The sequence below is a fragment of the Halyomorpha halys genome, unplaced genomic scaffold (assembly GCF_000696795.3).
Source record: "Halyomorpha halys isolate HHAL.00 unplaced genomic scaffold, Hhal_1.1 Scaffold169.1, whole genome shotgun sequence".
NCBI classification, from domain to species: Eukaryota; Metazoa; Arthropoda; class Insecta; order Hemiptera; family Pentatomidae; genus Halyomorpha; species Halyomorpha halys.
In genome coordinates, this window is record NW_027104700.1 from 554,585 (window position 1) to 568,769 (window position 14,185).

The following is a 14,185-nucleotide window of genomic DNA, read 5'->3' on the forward strand; positions in this document are numbered from 1 at the left end:
AATATGTTTTATCTGTGGGGTATCTAGTCCTGTGCCACTTACTCTTGCTCTGCGTTTTACCTTTAAGAAGATGCGAATGTGCTGTGGCAAGTTAGTACGTATAGTATTAATAATTTTACTGGTCGTCGTGTTGTCGTATATGGAAATTCATAAAGAGTCTGTGAAGTTTTTTATTGCTTCGTCAATGTCATGTTTAGTTTTAAGTGGAGTTTTTAAGTCCAGTTTATTTTCCAAATCATTACGAAATTTGTCCCAGTCATCTCGTCCTTTAATCAATGAGGGAGGAGAGGGCTTAGAAACGAAGCTCGAATGTAAGAAAAGGATAACTGGACTGTGGTCTGAGGAAAGGTCATCTATAGATTCGATGATGGTCCGGGAACAGGAAATTTGGGAGGTGATAAATATGTCTAGGATATCTGGACGTTTCTTGAGAGATGTAGGCCAATAAGTAGAACTCATGGGCGTGATAATAGAATAACTATTGGAGGTAGTGACTCTGGAAAGAATATTACCACGAGTATTAGATGTACGACATCCCCATCGTTGATGTTTGGCATTATAGTCTCCTCCAGCAATGAAGCGCGATCCGAAGGATCAGAATAAAGAGTCAAGGTGATTGTAGGAAAGGGAATTACCAGGGGGACAGTATACAGCTGATAATGTTAAGTGGAAAGGACGAGTTGAAATTATTACAGAGATTGCTTGGATAGCGTCAGTTGGAGTGGAAGGAATGAGGGAATGGGGAAGGGATTTATGAATAAGGATGCAAGACCCGGGGTGTGAAGTGTTGTCTGGGTGGTCTGATCTATAAGTAATGAAGTCACGGATGTAGAAATGTGACCGTTAAGTAAAGTGAGCTTCTGTCAACAGGGCAATATCTATGTGTTTGTTGTGGAGAAATATATCGAGTTCGTCACGGTGGTTATGTAGTCCATTAGCGTTCCACAAAAGGATAACTAGGGGCTTTGCGCTCATCGTGGAAGATTGAAAGGAATTTCAGTCAGGATTCTAGTGAGGAGGGTGATTAGCGGTTTTATGGTATTTTGGAGATCCAACAGGAAGGATGACAGGATTGAGGTTATATCGGTTGGATTGTAGTTGAGATGTGGATGAGGCTGTGATTCAGGGGCTGGGTAGTTTGTATGAGTCGGAGCGCTGGGTGTTGGGTGAACCCGTCGTGAGGTATAGGGTACAGGATCTATTTTAACTGGTAATTGGGGTGGGTTGTTTACTTGCAGAGTAGGATGAGAAGGAGCTGGATGTGGATGAAATAAAAGTTAAATTAAATTTATTCCAATTTCAACGTTTAGGCAGTTAGTAACCAATTCAAATTACTGAAACTACAGTAATTATCAAAACACCGACTGGCGCGATCTGTAGCCAAAGTATTAAGCGCTTAGATAAGGGGTCTGACAGTAATCTACTTTTGCTTACGTTGTGAAGCAATAATTTCTAATTAAGGTGAATTCGAAAAAATCAAGTTATTTTGACATTTGAAACTAATCAATTCCCCTATATAGAAAGCAAAATAATTTTCTCCAGAAATTATTATTATATAAATAAATTAATTCTTCAATTTTATGACATCTTTAGATGAGAGCAGATTAATATGTAATAAAGCCATCATTAGAACATTATATAAACAGTATATAAAAATATTTGCATGTACTGTCATCAAAATGTTCTAACATTATATAATTATTTCCCTATATGGTACATTTGACATATGATAGTTAAACTTCAAATTACACCAAGATGATAGTTGTTCTACATACAAACTGAGCAATAAATAAATGGAACAATTACTTTTATTTAATAATACTTTGAGACAAATTGCAGGTCTTCACTGGCACCAGTAGATATTTGAATTCCATATTTATAATTATTGAAGGGATCATGTTATGTTACATATAGTAAATTAAAAAAAATAATTCAATTTTTTTTGGTTGGAGCTTGTTTTGAAATGTACATAGTCCCTTCTAAATCTGGGTATCTCAGTAATTAACTGGATTTTGAGGTTAGAGTGATTCACACTAGCTCCTACAGTTAGGCTCACATATGGGCACCTACCCCCTTTATGTACACTAAAGATTCAAAAAATGTTACATAGCCCCTTCATCTACTTCCCTCTTCAAATGTATGAATGAAAGTACTGATGATTTCAATATGATGTAACTATTGGAGAAAGGTGATTCTTTTCTTTGTCTCATAGTTTCTTAGCAGCCAAATAGAGTATCATCAGTGTTTGTTGAAACATAACATTAGATAGTATGTCATAGTGTTTCATGCATTATAGTATGGAAGGTGAAAAAATGTAAAATAATGTATGATTTATCTATCTTCAGTCAAAGGAGTTTGACAATTTGTACAAGTGTAATATGTCTTGGATATAGATTCATGAACTGGTAACCCTCGTTCTTGTCAGTATCTGTTTCACAGTCCCTAACCATCCTATTTCTTCACTATTTATTGATGTGTTAAACAGGTGTCAAACAGAGAAATGACAGTTAATTTTTGATGCCAATCAAGGTTTTCTAATTTTGTTGATTAGAAAAACATGAAATTTGGGATTCCTTTCAGGTTCAGTCGGTAGGTATTTCATAGAAAAAATATTTTTTTTTTTAACTTTTAAACATGTTTTTGGTCCATAATAAACAATTACTTTCAAAATGAATACTGAGCCCTATTGTTTGAAAAATTCACCCTACTGCTACTAGCATATTAATTTACTTCTCTCTCTATATATTTTTAAATTTAATTGATTAAGAATTTTTCTTAGGAGAGCACTTCCTTAGTCATTTCCACAATTTTTGTTTTTTTTTAAATTTAATATCAAAGTAATCTTTAAAAAATATCCTATTGACAAAACATGGTCACAATCTCAAAGAAGCTTGTAATGAGAGATATTTATTACGACCATTTCCTCTTCCTTCCCTCATATTTTCAGTATACTCCCCTTTTCACTATTATTTATTCTTAGTAACTGTCCTTTAAGTCAGTGGTACCCAAACTTTTCCTAGATGGCACCCTTCTTGGAATAAAAATATTTTGCAGCACTTTGGTTGGGCTAAAGAAATTTCATGCCACCTTTACCGAGCTAAAAAAATACCAGCAAAATTATCCTTACAGAGATTAAATAAGCAGGAAAAGAAGAAAAAGGGTGTAAAGTAATGAAGGAATCTAATGTAAGAAATGCAGTGTATATTAGCTATTTTAATTCTTTTTTCTTTTTTAAATTTTGAAAAAGTTGCATTCACTTAGGGGTCCCACTTCGGAAACTGCTACCTTATGCATTAGTAGGAAGATAAAAAATTAAGCTATTTTAACAATTTAAGTTTTGATTCTGATTGTGTAAATACAGCAGTAATCAGTACATACTTATCAATTTCAGCATTTGTTACTAATACTTCAACAATTTTTTAATTAAATATTATATTGAATTGATTTAGTAGATGCTTGACAACAATGGCAATTCCAAAAAAAAAATTATAGGGATCAGTCCGATGAAAATAAATAATTGCTTTGCTTTTTTTATGTCTGCAAACATGGCAAGCCACCTTGAGGAGTAGATCAGCTAATGTCAGTCAATAGGCTCCTTTTCTTTCATATTTTATATATATCACCATACAGATATCCGACACAATACTATTTGGAAAAAGAAATATAGTTTTAAAAATAATAGATATATATTTAGAACAAATGGATTATAAGTATAATTGTTTGTAAAGATAATACATTAGAGATAGGTAAAAAAAAATTTGTATTCTTGAATTTTAAAACAATATAATTGAAACTGCCAATAATCCTTTACAGGTACGTACCTTACTCTCAGTATAAAAATAAAACTTTTACAAAAACCAAAAATGGGCATGAAAAAAAAAAAAAATATCACAACTTAATAACAATTTTCATTTTAGTTACAGGAAAAAAAAAATATATATATATATATTATGTAGCCAACCACATTCTGAGGAATGAATTTAAAATATCTGAATTATGAAATTCAAACATTTATTAGGCCCTAAGTAACAAGAGCTCTGCCCAGTAATATTAAAATTAGGATATTCATAAAAAAGTACTCAAAATAGGAATATTTAATTTAAGATTCTATTAGTCACTTTGTATCCAATTATTAAGAGTACACATAAATAATAAAATTATAAACTATACACATTATACAATTTTTAAAACAATTCATTTTGCTAAAATGAAAAGCAACTTACAGAAAACACTTATATACAGAATAATCAAATATACATTTTTGCTTTACAACTACATACTATTTACAATATATATTTATTTAAAATTAATATACAATATATACATTAATACAATTTTCACATTAAATACAATATTTACATTCTAAAGAACCTGCTTTAATCTTAATATACACTAACTGAATATTTACAAATTTAATAAATTTTTTAGGGAATGTTTTTTTTTTTTTACAAATTATTTGAACTTAGTTTTTAAAATACTTTTACCTGCCAATGCTTTATTATTAAATGTCACATTTTTTGGTATACGTTTTATTATTAAATTCTGTTGTTGTGATTGCTTCAAAAAGTCTGTGATTGAAATAGCACTAGAACTTTTATTATTACTTGGTCTGTTAACGGATACATCAACAGATTCTGTTTCTTTACTGTTACTTTCATTGATATTTTTCATTTTAAAAGAAGACTCTTTAGAAATGTTTGTGGGTATGAGAGGTATAAAACAACCTTCATTTGAGGGATTAGAACCACTGCTTAATCTGAAGAATGCCTTATGATTACTTCCATTCCCATTAGGTGAAGGTATCTTATTGATTTTTCCAAAATTATCTTCCTGAGTATTAGTTCTTTGTAAGAAAGCATTCGGTTTTTTAATGAGGTTTGAATTAATAATAATACCCTGATTGGGAGAGGTAATATTTTTGTCCTGAAGAGGAACAGAAGAAATTTTAGCCTTCTTAAAAGGAATTTCATCAACATTATTAGTAACTTCAGTCGCATTAACTATTATTCTTGTTTTACTAGGGTCACTATTTTTATACATTTTTATTGAAGAGTTAATAACATACTGCTTAGGAATATTTTTATTAACAGAAACATTTTTATTAAGGTTAGTAATATCGACCAAAAAACCATCTTTATTAATAATTTTGGATGGATTTTCTAATAAACTTTTGTCAAATGGTTGAGAATGTTGTAATATGCCTGGCTTGACTATCACCCATTTAAGATTTACAGCAAGTGACTCAAATACAATACGATTCTTAAAAAACCTGTTAAGCCACTTATTAGCTGACTCAATATCCTTAAAACAATGGAATACATGTTCACTCATAGGATCTTGAACCTGTAATTTCTTTTGAGTAAATTCTTTAACCGGTAAGTATCCAAATCCTTGAGTTAAACATAATAAACCATATTTGGGCAAAGGTTTATAACTTTCAACATCTTTGGTCTCCTTTACACTCAATGAAGACGTGATCTCTTGGTCCACTAAATTATTGACAGGCTCGTTTGATGCTTGTTTCAATACTGTTTTAGGTGGAATACCACAGGTTATTGCCCTATAACTTCCCTTGCCATCAAAATGCGCAGGACCAATTCTGTATCGTTTTTTGGTATTTTGTAGAACTATTTCATCTTTAACATCTTTTATGTTTGAAATAATAACGGGGCCTGGTTTTGTAGCGTCAACTATTTTTTCATCATCTAGCTCTTTTCTTTTCCGATTATTGACTTCTGCTGCATTATTGTTAATAACATTTGGAGTTATCTGTAGCTTATTAGAATGTTGGTTAGTCCAATTAGTGACCATTCTAATGGGAGTTATATGTGTGTCCAATTCTTTTGTTATTTTAGGTTCGGTCTTACGTGGCTGTGTATTAATGGAAGCATAGTCAATTTTTAAAAAGCTATTAGTATTTGATAGTACATCATTTACTATTTCATTTGATCTTTTTGATTTAAATACAGGATTACTATTTCTTAACTTATAATTAAATACAGATCCGTAGGTTCTAGCACAATAAGCATTTCGGTCATAAATGTGGTACTTGGGCATAGATTTATTAATGACTATTTGAGACATATGTTTTGAAGTTAAATGAGTTCTACTAGCAGTAGGTTTCCACACTAATCTGTTGTTTTTCAAAATAAATACTTGGGCTGAACATGAACAACTATACCGAAAATGAATTGAACACCACACAAACACATCTGCCAAAGTCAAGATTTGATTTTTTTCATCATTACACATTTTAGCAATTTTCTTTAATTCTGATTGGTTTAATATTTGATTTAAATTTGCTGATATCAAAGCTTTGTGTTTCACATCTACCTTTTTAACATTAGTTTTCAATGGTAAAGTAATTTTGTTACCTAAAATTTTACCAAATTTATCATTACAGTTTTCATTAATAACATGTTCATTAATTTTATCATTAGATTTTAATTCAAACTGTTTTATTTTAATTTTATCTTCTTTTTCATTTCTTTTATTATTCATACTAACTTCTTTGGTTTTCACTTCTTTATCACGCACTTTTGTTTCTTTATCCTTTTCAGCTATTTTTACCAGTTTAATTTTGGTATCCTTATCTTTTTCTTTTATTTTAGCATCTTTTTCTTTAATTTTAGATTCTTTACTTTTGATTTCTTTGTCTTTGTTAGGTGAAGGAGATTTCTTGTGCTCAGGACTTGAAGGAAATATGTCCAAACAACTCATTTCTTTACCCAACAAAACATTATTACGAAATCTGGTAGGTAACTTTTTTTCTCGTTTAGATTTACCAGCTCCAGCCTTCACTTCTACTATTTCATTATTTTTACAAATTACAGTTTGGTGCCAACTAGATTCATCTTTAGCTAAAGTACCATTTCTTCCATGTTGCATAAAATTTTTAAAAGTATATTTACTTTTAGAATCACATGAACATTCAAACATACATTCTAACTTCCCACAATGAAAACTTGTCAATTTACCATTTAAGCTATTACAAATGCAACCTTTAGAACAATGTTCATTGCCACATGAACTTTTACCAGCAACAATTTCGTTTTCATGCCGATTATCTACTAAAGTTACATTAATAAGCCTCTTTAATTCCCTTTCCACTTTGGTTTTCTTAACTTTTTTAACCGGACGTTTTATATTTAATTTAGGATCAGGAACATCTGGATCATAAGGAATATTAAATAAGTCATGCTCATTCCTTTTTACAACATATTCAACTATATCGTTAACAATATCTTTTATTTCTACTTCAACTGCATCTGCTTTTTCTTCTTTTAATGCTCGTGAATCACAAATACTACGGTATACAGAACAAACATTTAGCTCATTCAAGTTTGCAATATTTGTTGATACGTTCTCAATATTAAATTTAACAACTTCAATTAACGGTTCTGAAACAACTGGTACTATATATCTTTTAACAGTTTTAGCAGATTTATTACGACAGACTGCTGATGCTGCTATATTTGCCCACATATCATCAATAATCACTGTATCTTTTTTTAATTTTTCTAAATTGTTAACAACTTCTCTGAGAAATGGTCTTTTATAACCAATATTTACAACCATTACAAGCTGTATTTGATTAAATTTAGCACAATCGATATGCCCATCATTGACTGAAGAAGTACAGGGAAAAATTAATGGAAAATTTCGTTTTGATAAAGAATTAGAAGATGTATTACATTTTTCATCTGCATCATCAATCTGGAATGTATTTAGCAATGACAAATAAGGTTTCCTAGGTTCGATTTCATCAGACTGATTTGATTCAGAATTATCAGAAAGACAATCAGAGAACTCCAACTGCTTAGTAACTTTCATTCGTTTGATATCATTATCTTCTCTCTCAACCTCATCTACTTCTGATGAAGAATCACTACCAGCAGAACGTTTTTTAGAACTACTGCTATTCAATGAACCTTTTTTGTTTTCATGTTCTAACATGATAGGTCTACCATGAACCCAAATAAACTTCCTTTTTGATAAATCACCTTGCATGTTCTTAATAAAATCAATTGAAGAGAGCTGTTTTATTTTTTCTTTCATTTCTTCATTTTTAATCTTTGGTGAAGCCATTTTAATATCAGAAGGAATTACTGGACTAGATCGTCCACCATTAGATGGTAGGGCATAATAAGGTTGAGGAATGTCAAAATGAATATTTAGTTCTGTACGGTTATTAAGATAATTATCTAAGATAGAACTTTCAAAAATTCCTTTACTGCCATCTACTTGCTTTAAAATTTCCTGAAAATGAGTATCTTTTGATAAAACGTCCAAGTACATACTTTTAAGACAAATTGCAATGTCATCAACATCATTTGAACTTTCTACCTTACATGTTTCCATTCCCAGGTCTAATTCATTTTTTGTGACATTTAAAATATCTTCAGATTTAACATCATTATTGTTAGCAACTTCTAGTTCTTTCTTTATTTCAAAGCTGCTGTCAGAGGGTTCGGGTTCTTCTTTTATCTCAGGGCTCTTGCTTTTTAACTCAGCTGAGAGATCATATTTCAATGGACTAGTACCTTGATGTCTGAGGGAGTTGATATAATTTTTATCACTTTTGTTTATGCAAAAGAGTTTGTTTCTCCAACCTTTGATTTTAGTGATATCACGGGTTTTCGTAGGTACAATCCTTCCAGAACTCGATAATTTCACACTATCTGAAATAGAATCACCCTCAATGCCCATTTTTTTGTTTTGGAATAATGTAAACTCCATCATATCAGGTTCAGTTTCAAAACTAAAGATATTTATGCCATCAATGATATCAATTTCTTCTTTACCTGTTGTTAACGTTAGAAGTTTACTTTTTGAACAACTTTCTGAAATATTATAAGAAGATGCAACATTCTTAAGATGATTATTAGTGCTAAAAATAGCACCAGTTTTATATTGAATGTTCCTAAAATTCAATAAATTTGGTAATGGACTTCTCATTTGAGCATCTCTATATTTTAAAATATGTACACTTTCAATGTAATTAACATCCATCTGACCATTTTTTGATAAAAGATATTTAATAATCTGATCTTCTTGAATGCAAACAGGACCACATATTTCATATTCAACCACTGATATTTTTTTTGTACTAGTGAAATTATTATTATACAAATTGCAAATTCGGAAGAGAACTTTAAGTATATGTCTTTTCATCCACCTATCAACAAAGTTGGACATCAATTTACAAATAAACAATGATTTGTTTTTAGGGAACCTAAGCACCTTAAGGCAATAAACAAAAAATCCAAATAACAACAAAAGTTCTGAATAACTGGTGCACAACATCAATGACTTTTGTCTTAATAATTTAAAGTTTAAACAATCATTTATTAAATCAGGGTCAAGTGCTCTTATATACAAGGATAAGAAACATCGAAAATAATATCGAAGATTAGGATATATCAACTTTTTAATACCACAGTCATTAATGAAACTTTTACTATGATTAACTGCCATTTCATTACCATAATGGAAAGAAACACTACTGAATTGTTCATACAAAGATTCACACATTTTATAAAATTCAATTTGCAGATTATAAAGTTCAGGATATGAAACATTTCTTAGAAGAGGAATAACAACATTGAAGTTTTTATGATTCTTAAATCTATTTAACATGTCAAAAATGTTTTCTCCTGAAGAGTATTGTAACGAACTAACATCTAATATCTTATTCCATATTTTCGTTTCAACTTTAACGATTCTCTTAAGAATGCTGTTATGATCGAGGTGATTGTGAGCGTAAATGCAACCACAAAACATGTATGGTCTCTTCTTAAGAACAATCCCTTTACACAAACAACCCATGATATATGCTTTGGGTTCTAGAGGGTATAAAGTAGAATATAGTAAATTAAAAGTATCTATAACTTTTAAAGGAGCTGAGGAAGAGCCATTAATGCAACAACAATGGCCATCATATTCTTCAAATAAAATCACATTCTTAAAATGAATCAAACATTTATCACAAAAATAAATGTTTATGTTGTTTTTAAAATAAGATCTTAAAGAATGTAAATAAGACACTAGATGAAGTAGTTTAGCAGCTTTACTTATATCTGAGTAAATAACAGATTTTTCAAAAGCAGAAATATATCTTACACTGCATTTAGTACTAAATCCACTGATATAAAATTTGAAAACTTTACTGTTAAGTATTTCAGTTAAATTAATATTTTCAGGAGGAACATTTAAAAGAATTGGTTCCTGTAAAACAGCTGTTTTCATTTTTCAATTAGGATATTTTCACTAAAGTCACCTAGAGAGATCCTCTCTTTTTAAATTACATTATTTGTAATACATTCAAATTGAACTTTTTCGTACGAAATAGTAACTTAAAGATTACACTTACATTTACAATAACTTCTATTCCATGAATAATACGTTTCCTTTTCATTCTTTTCTTCCAAACCTTCCAAGCTAACGGACGAAAAAGTAAACACTACTTAAAACAGACGAACTACCTTGCATTTCTTGGATACACTGGGTCGAGTCCATCACACTTCAGAAGCAGTTCAGCTCTTTTTACATAAACAGTTCAAAGAGTTTCAAATATCTTCTAATCCATCACAGAACAAGAACTTCCACGATATCCAGAAGTAATCAGCTCCTGTTAAGCATAACAAAGCGAAGTAAGTAGAATGAAAACACACGAACCACAGGAAAACATTTTAAAAGATCTAGTTAGAATGATGTTGACTTTCCGATCTAGCAGGCTTATTCTTAAACAACGAACGGCGCGAGAGGAAACGGGGGCCAACAGAATTGTAACCTACTCTAAAGAGGTTATAAGTCTTTAATGTTTGTAAACTGCCAAATTTGAAAATGTTTGCAAACCTTAGCATTACCTTCACCTCCGAACTCATTCATCCACTGAAATTTCCTTTTGATTATGTTTAAATTAACAGTAAAAGAATCATTCTTAGTAGACTACCGAATCTTAAGTCATTAAACGTCACGTCTCCTGTTTATATAGTTTTATTTTATTTTTTAATTAATGTTATAGAATCCCAACATATATTCGTTTACTTTTTTATCTTACTTTATGATAAAAGATAACTTCAATTACCCTCATACTCGTCTCAATTTCTATTACAATTTATTTGGAATTATTTGTTCTGGTTTTATCCTCATTAAGTGCTGAAAATTAAAAATAAAAAAATTCTCTCCTTTTTTTATAACAATCATCCCAATTTAATTTTAATATTTCGTATTTTTGTAGTGAGTTTTTCCGGATCCAATGTTTAATATTTTTTTTTATCCTTTATTACTGACATATATAACCATTGATTTTTAAATAATAGTTAATCTCACTTTTAATTATTAGGCATTTGATAAGTGACATTTCTTCAAATTGATGACACATCAGTCGTGTTTTATGAACAAAAAATAAATCCCGTTTTAAGCTGGATAAAAATGGAAATTTTGTGCTTAGTTTTGTTCTATTTTTGCCAACTTTTTTTCCATTCTCGGATATTCAATTGGAAGTATAGGCACAATTATTAATGTGATAATTTTAAAAAAAAAATTTAGAGCAATTGAAAATATATGTTATTTGTTTCTTCTTTGTAGCAAAATAGTTTGTTCAACTATATTAAAATTACACAAATTTTTAGATTAACATTTATAAAGTAAATTATATGTATACATTTTTATGTGTAATGTAGGAAGTATATTAAAATTCTAATTTAATTTAATGTTTCACCATTACAGTGGCACAATTTTTATTGTCTAAAAAGGCATCCTCTCAATTATTGTTTCTGTAAACTTGATTTTCTAACAAATTACCTTTTTTAAAGGTTGTATCATACACTTGTCATCTTCCTCTGTTTTTCATTTTGAACTTAATTTTCTATAAAAACTGATAGCATACCATTCCACATAAATTAATATAATTATATTTTATTATTTTGTAGCAATATTCAAGGTGATTTATGTTAATTGATTTGCTCATTATTTTTATGGGCGAGATTTCAAAATAGACAACAAAAAAATCCTTCTGAAATTAAGTTAAATAACAATTGACAAAAAAACTAAAAAAAAAACTAGTTAAACATTTCACCATCACCAGGTAGGTATTTTTCTATGAGGCAATATTAAAAATAAAAATTAGTAGATTTACCAATTTTTTTAATAGCCTACTGGACCAGCAAGTACTTGGTAAAAGAAATCTCCATTTTTTTATAGACAGAAGTAAAAGTAAACACTAAATAAAAGGGAGTAATTTAGTTCATAATGCAAGCATATTTTTTTTATGATTTAATTTAACAAAAGTGGTGAATGTAAATTTAAAAAAAAATTACAATATTTAATTTATGATTTTAAAATGGATCGTTTATATCTTAAGCACTGTTTAATTAATGAACAAACATGCATGAAACTAGAAGGAAGTTTTTTCAAGTAATTATTATATTGTGGTTTTAGTTTTGTTTAAATCATCATCAACAGCACTAGACAGATTTTTGAAAAATACAGCCATTAGGTTAAATTACAATCCCCATAAAGCCAAAAACTGAAAGTACCATGTCTGTTGTATTATTGTAACTCTTAACTCAAAAGCAGGAAAATAAATAAAAGACAGAATAATAAGTTATTTACTAGAATATTAAGAGCTAAGTAGAACTGAATGTTATTAACTACTGATTAGTGTTTTAATGTTGTCATGTAATATCCCTTAAAATATCAAGGATAAATGAAAGATCTACTTTTTTCTTTTAAATCGATAAATTTTTGTTTGTATATGATCCAGATGTAAATATAACAACAGCGTAAATCTTACGGCAAATTTGGAACAATTTCTGGTAGGTAAATAAATTGAAAATGGCCGACTTGGTACGATGTTATTCAGCACGTTTTCTAAATATATGTATACAAATTATATTTTTAAATGATATATTTTAACAAGTACCATCTTTGATCCATTAAAATTTATAGAACAAATATTCTTAGGTTTCTTTATTAGTTTCAACTTAGTTTAGAACTGAAATAATCGTGCGCCTAAGGGTAATATTTTTATATTAGTATGTTTTTAAAATTTAAATTCATAAAAAAAAAATTATTAAAAAAATGATAAAAAATTTACAATAATCTAATTATAATATGTTAAAAACAATCTATACATTTCCATATGAGGATTTTTTTTCATTGATTCCAGGTTATGTGGCACAATGCTCAGATAGTGATCCGTGAACCTTGTTCACTGTTTTGTCCAGAATTCCTAAAATGCGGTATTACCCGCACTTGAATGATCAGTAAACGGTACAAATATATCAAAATTGTTCAACACAAAAAAAAAAAAAATCCGTCAGGGATTAGAAATTTAAAAAATGTGATTTTTTAGTGGCTACAACAGTTTTAATTTACGAGATAAATAATGAAAGCTCCGCTGTCTAAATAAACCATAAGGGACAACCACTCTTATTTTTTTCTGATATTAATACTTATTATGTAACCATATTAAACGAGAGATCTGGGTGTAATGGCGGTCTGAGGTGGCATTTAGCTTTTGCAGTATCTCCAAATATGTCCTAAATATCTTTAAAACATACATCGTACTCCCTTTCCTTCAAAAATTAATTGGTTAAGTTGAAATCTATTTGTATTATTTTTAATTGAAAGATTATAAGTTTGTTTATATTAAATTAGAGACGTAACAGTTGAATGAATATTACTAACATATAGCAATTTAAAATAATCACATTCATTTTATACTAGTATTTATCCCACGTTTCCTATCACACTCGACTGGTAGATATTTTAAATTAAAGTCAAACGTTTTATTATTTTACCAATGTTTTTCATATTACATCTTAATGTTTTATTAATATTAATTTTTGGACACTCTTAATACACAATTGTCATGTCGTGTATTAATATTCATTGAATATAAAATCTTAAGAGGTGTTTAAGTATTAGTTAAAGTTTTCAAGATAAATGGTACTTTTTATGAAAAATACATGTATATAAAATAAGGAATTACAAGGTATGAGGTGATCATATTAGGGGAACAACGCAAGATGAAAAAATAATTTTCAGTTTCAAATTAAAAACAAATTTCACTATCATAATATTATTTTAAGTGTCTAACATTTCTTGATATATTGTGAATTACCATTCTATATTTAGGTTCTTTTTTAAATGAGCAGCCCATTGTGATAGCTGTTCA

At 29.3% G+C, this 14,185-nt stretch overlaps 1 protein-coding gene and 1 long non-coding RNA gene across 3 annotated transcripts in view; both read right to left on the bottom strand.

Annotated features, from left to right (window-relative positions):
• Positions 1-10,512, bottom strand: part of LOC136797137 (uncharacterized) — a 25,526-nt gene extending 15,014 nt beyond the window's left edge. For both annotated transcript variants that reach the window (XR_010844987.1, XR_010844982.1), the window contains exon 1: positions 10,373-10,512. This is a non-coding gene — a long non-coding RNA (uncharacterized lncRNA). The remainder of the gene's footprint in view (positions 1-10,372) is intronic.
• LOC106678932 (putative leucine-rich repeat-containing protein DDB_G0290503) lies at positions 4,359-10,373 on the bottom strand. Its single transcript, XM_024362933.2, has one exon. It carries the CDS (start codon positions 10,246-10,248, stop codon positions 4,453-4,455), a length of 5,796 nt encoding a protein of 1,931 aa, XP_024218701.2. The 5' UTR covers positions 10,249-10,373; the 3' UTR covers positions 4,359-4,452.
• Positions 10,513-14,185: the final 3,673 nt, after the last annotated feature.

Coding starts and splice junctions, on each gene's coding strand:
- LOC106678932 (XM_024362933.2), bottom strand. CDS start 10,248: ATGAAAACAGCTGTTTTACAGGAACCAATTCTTTTAAATGTTCCTCCT.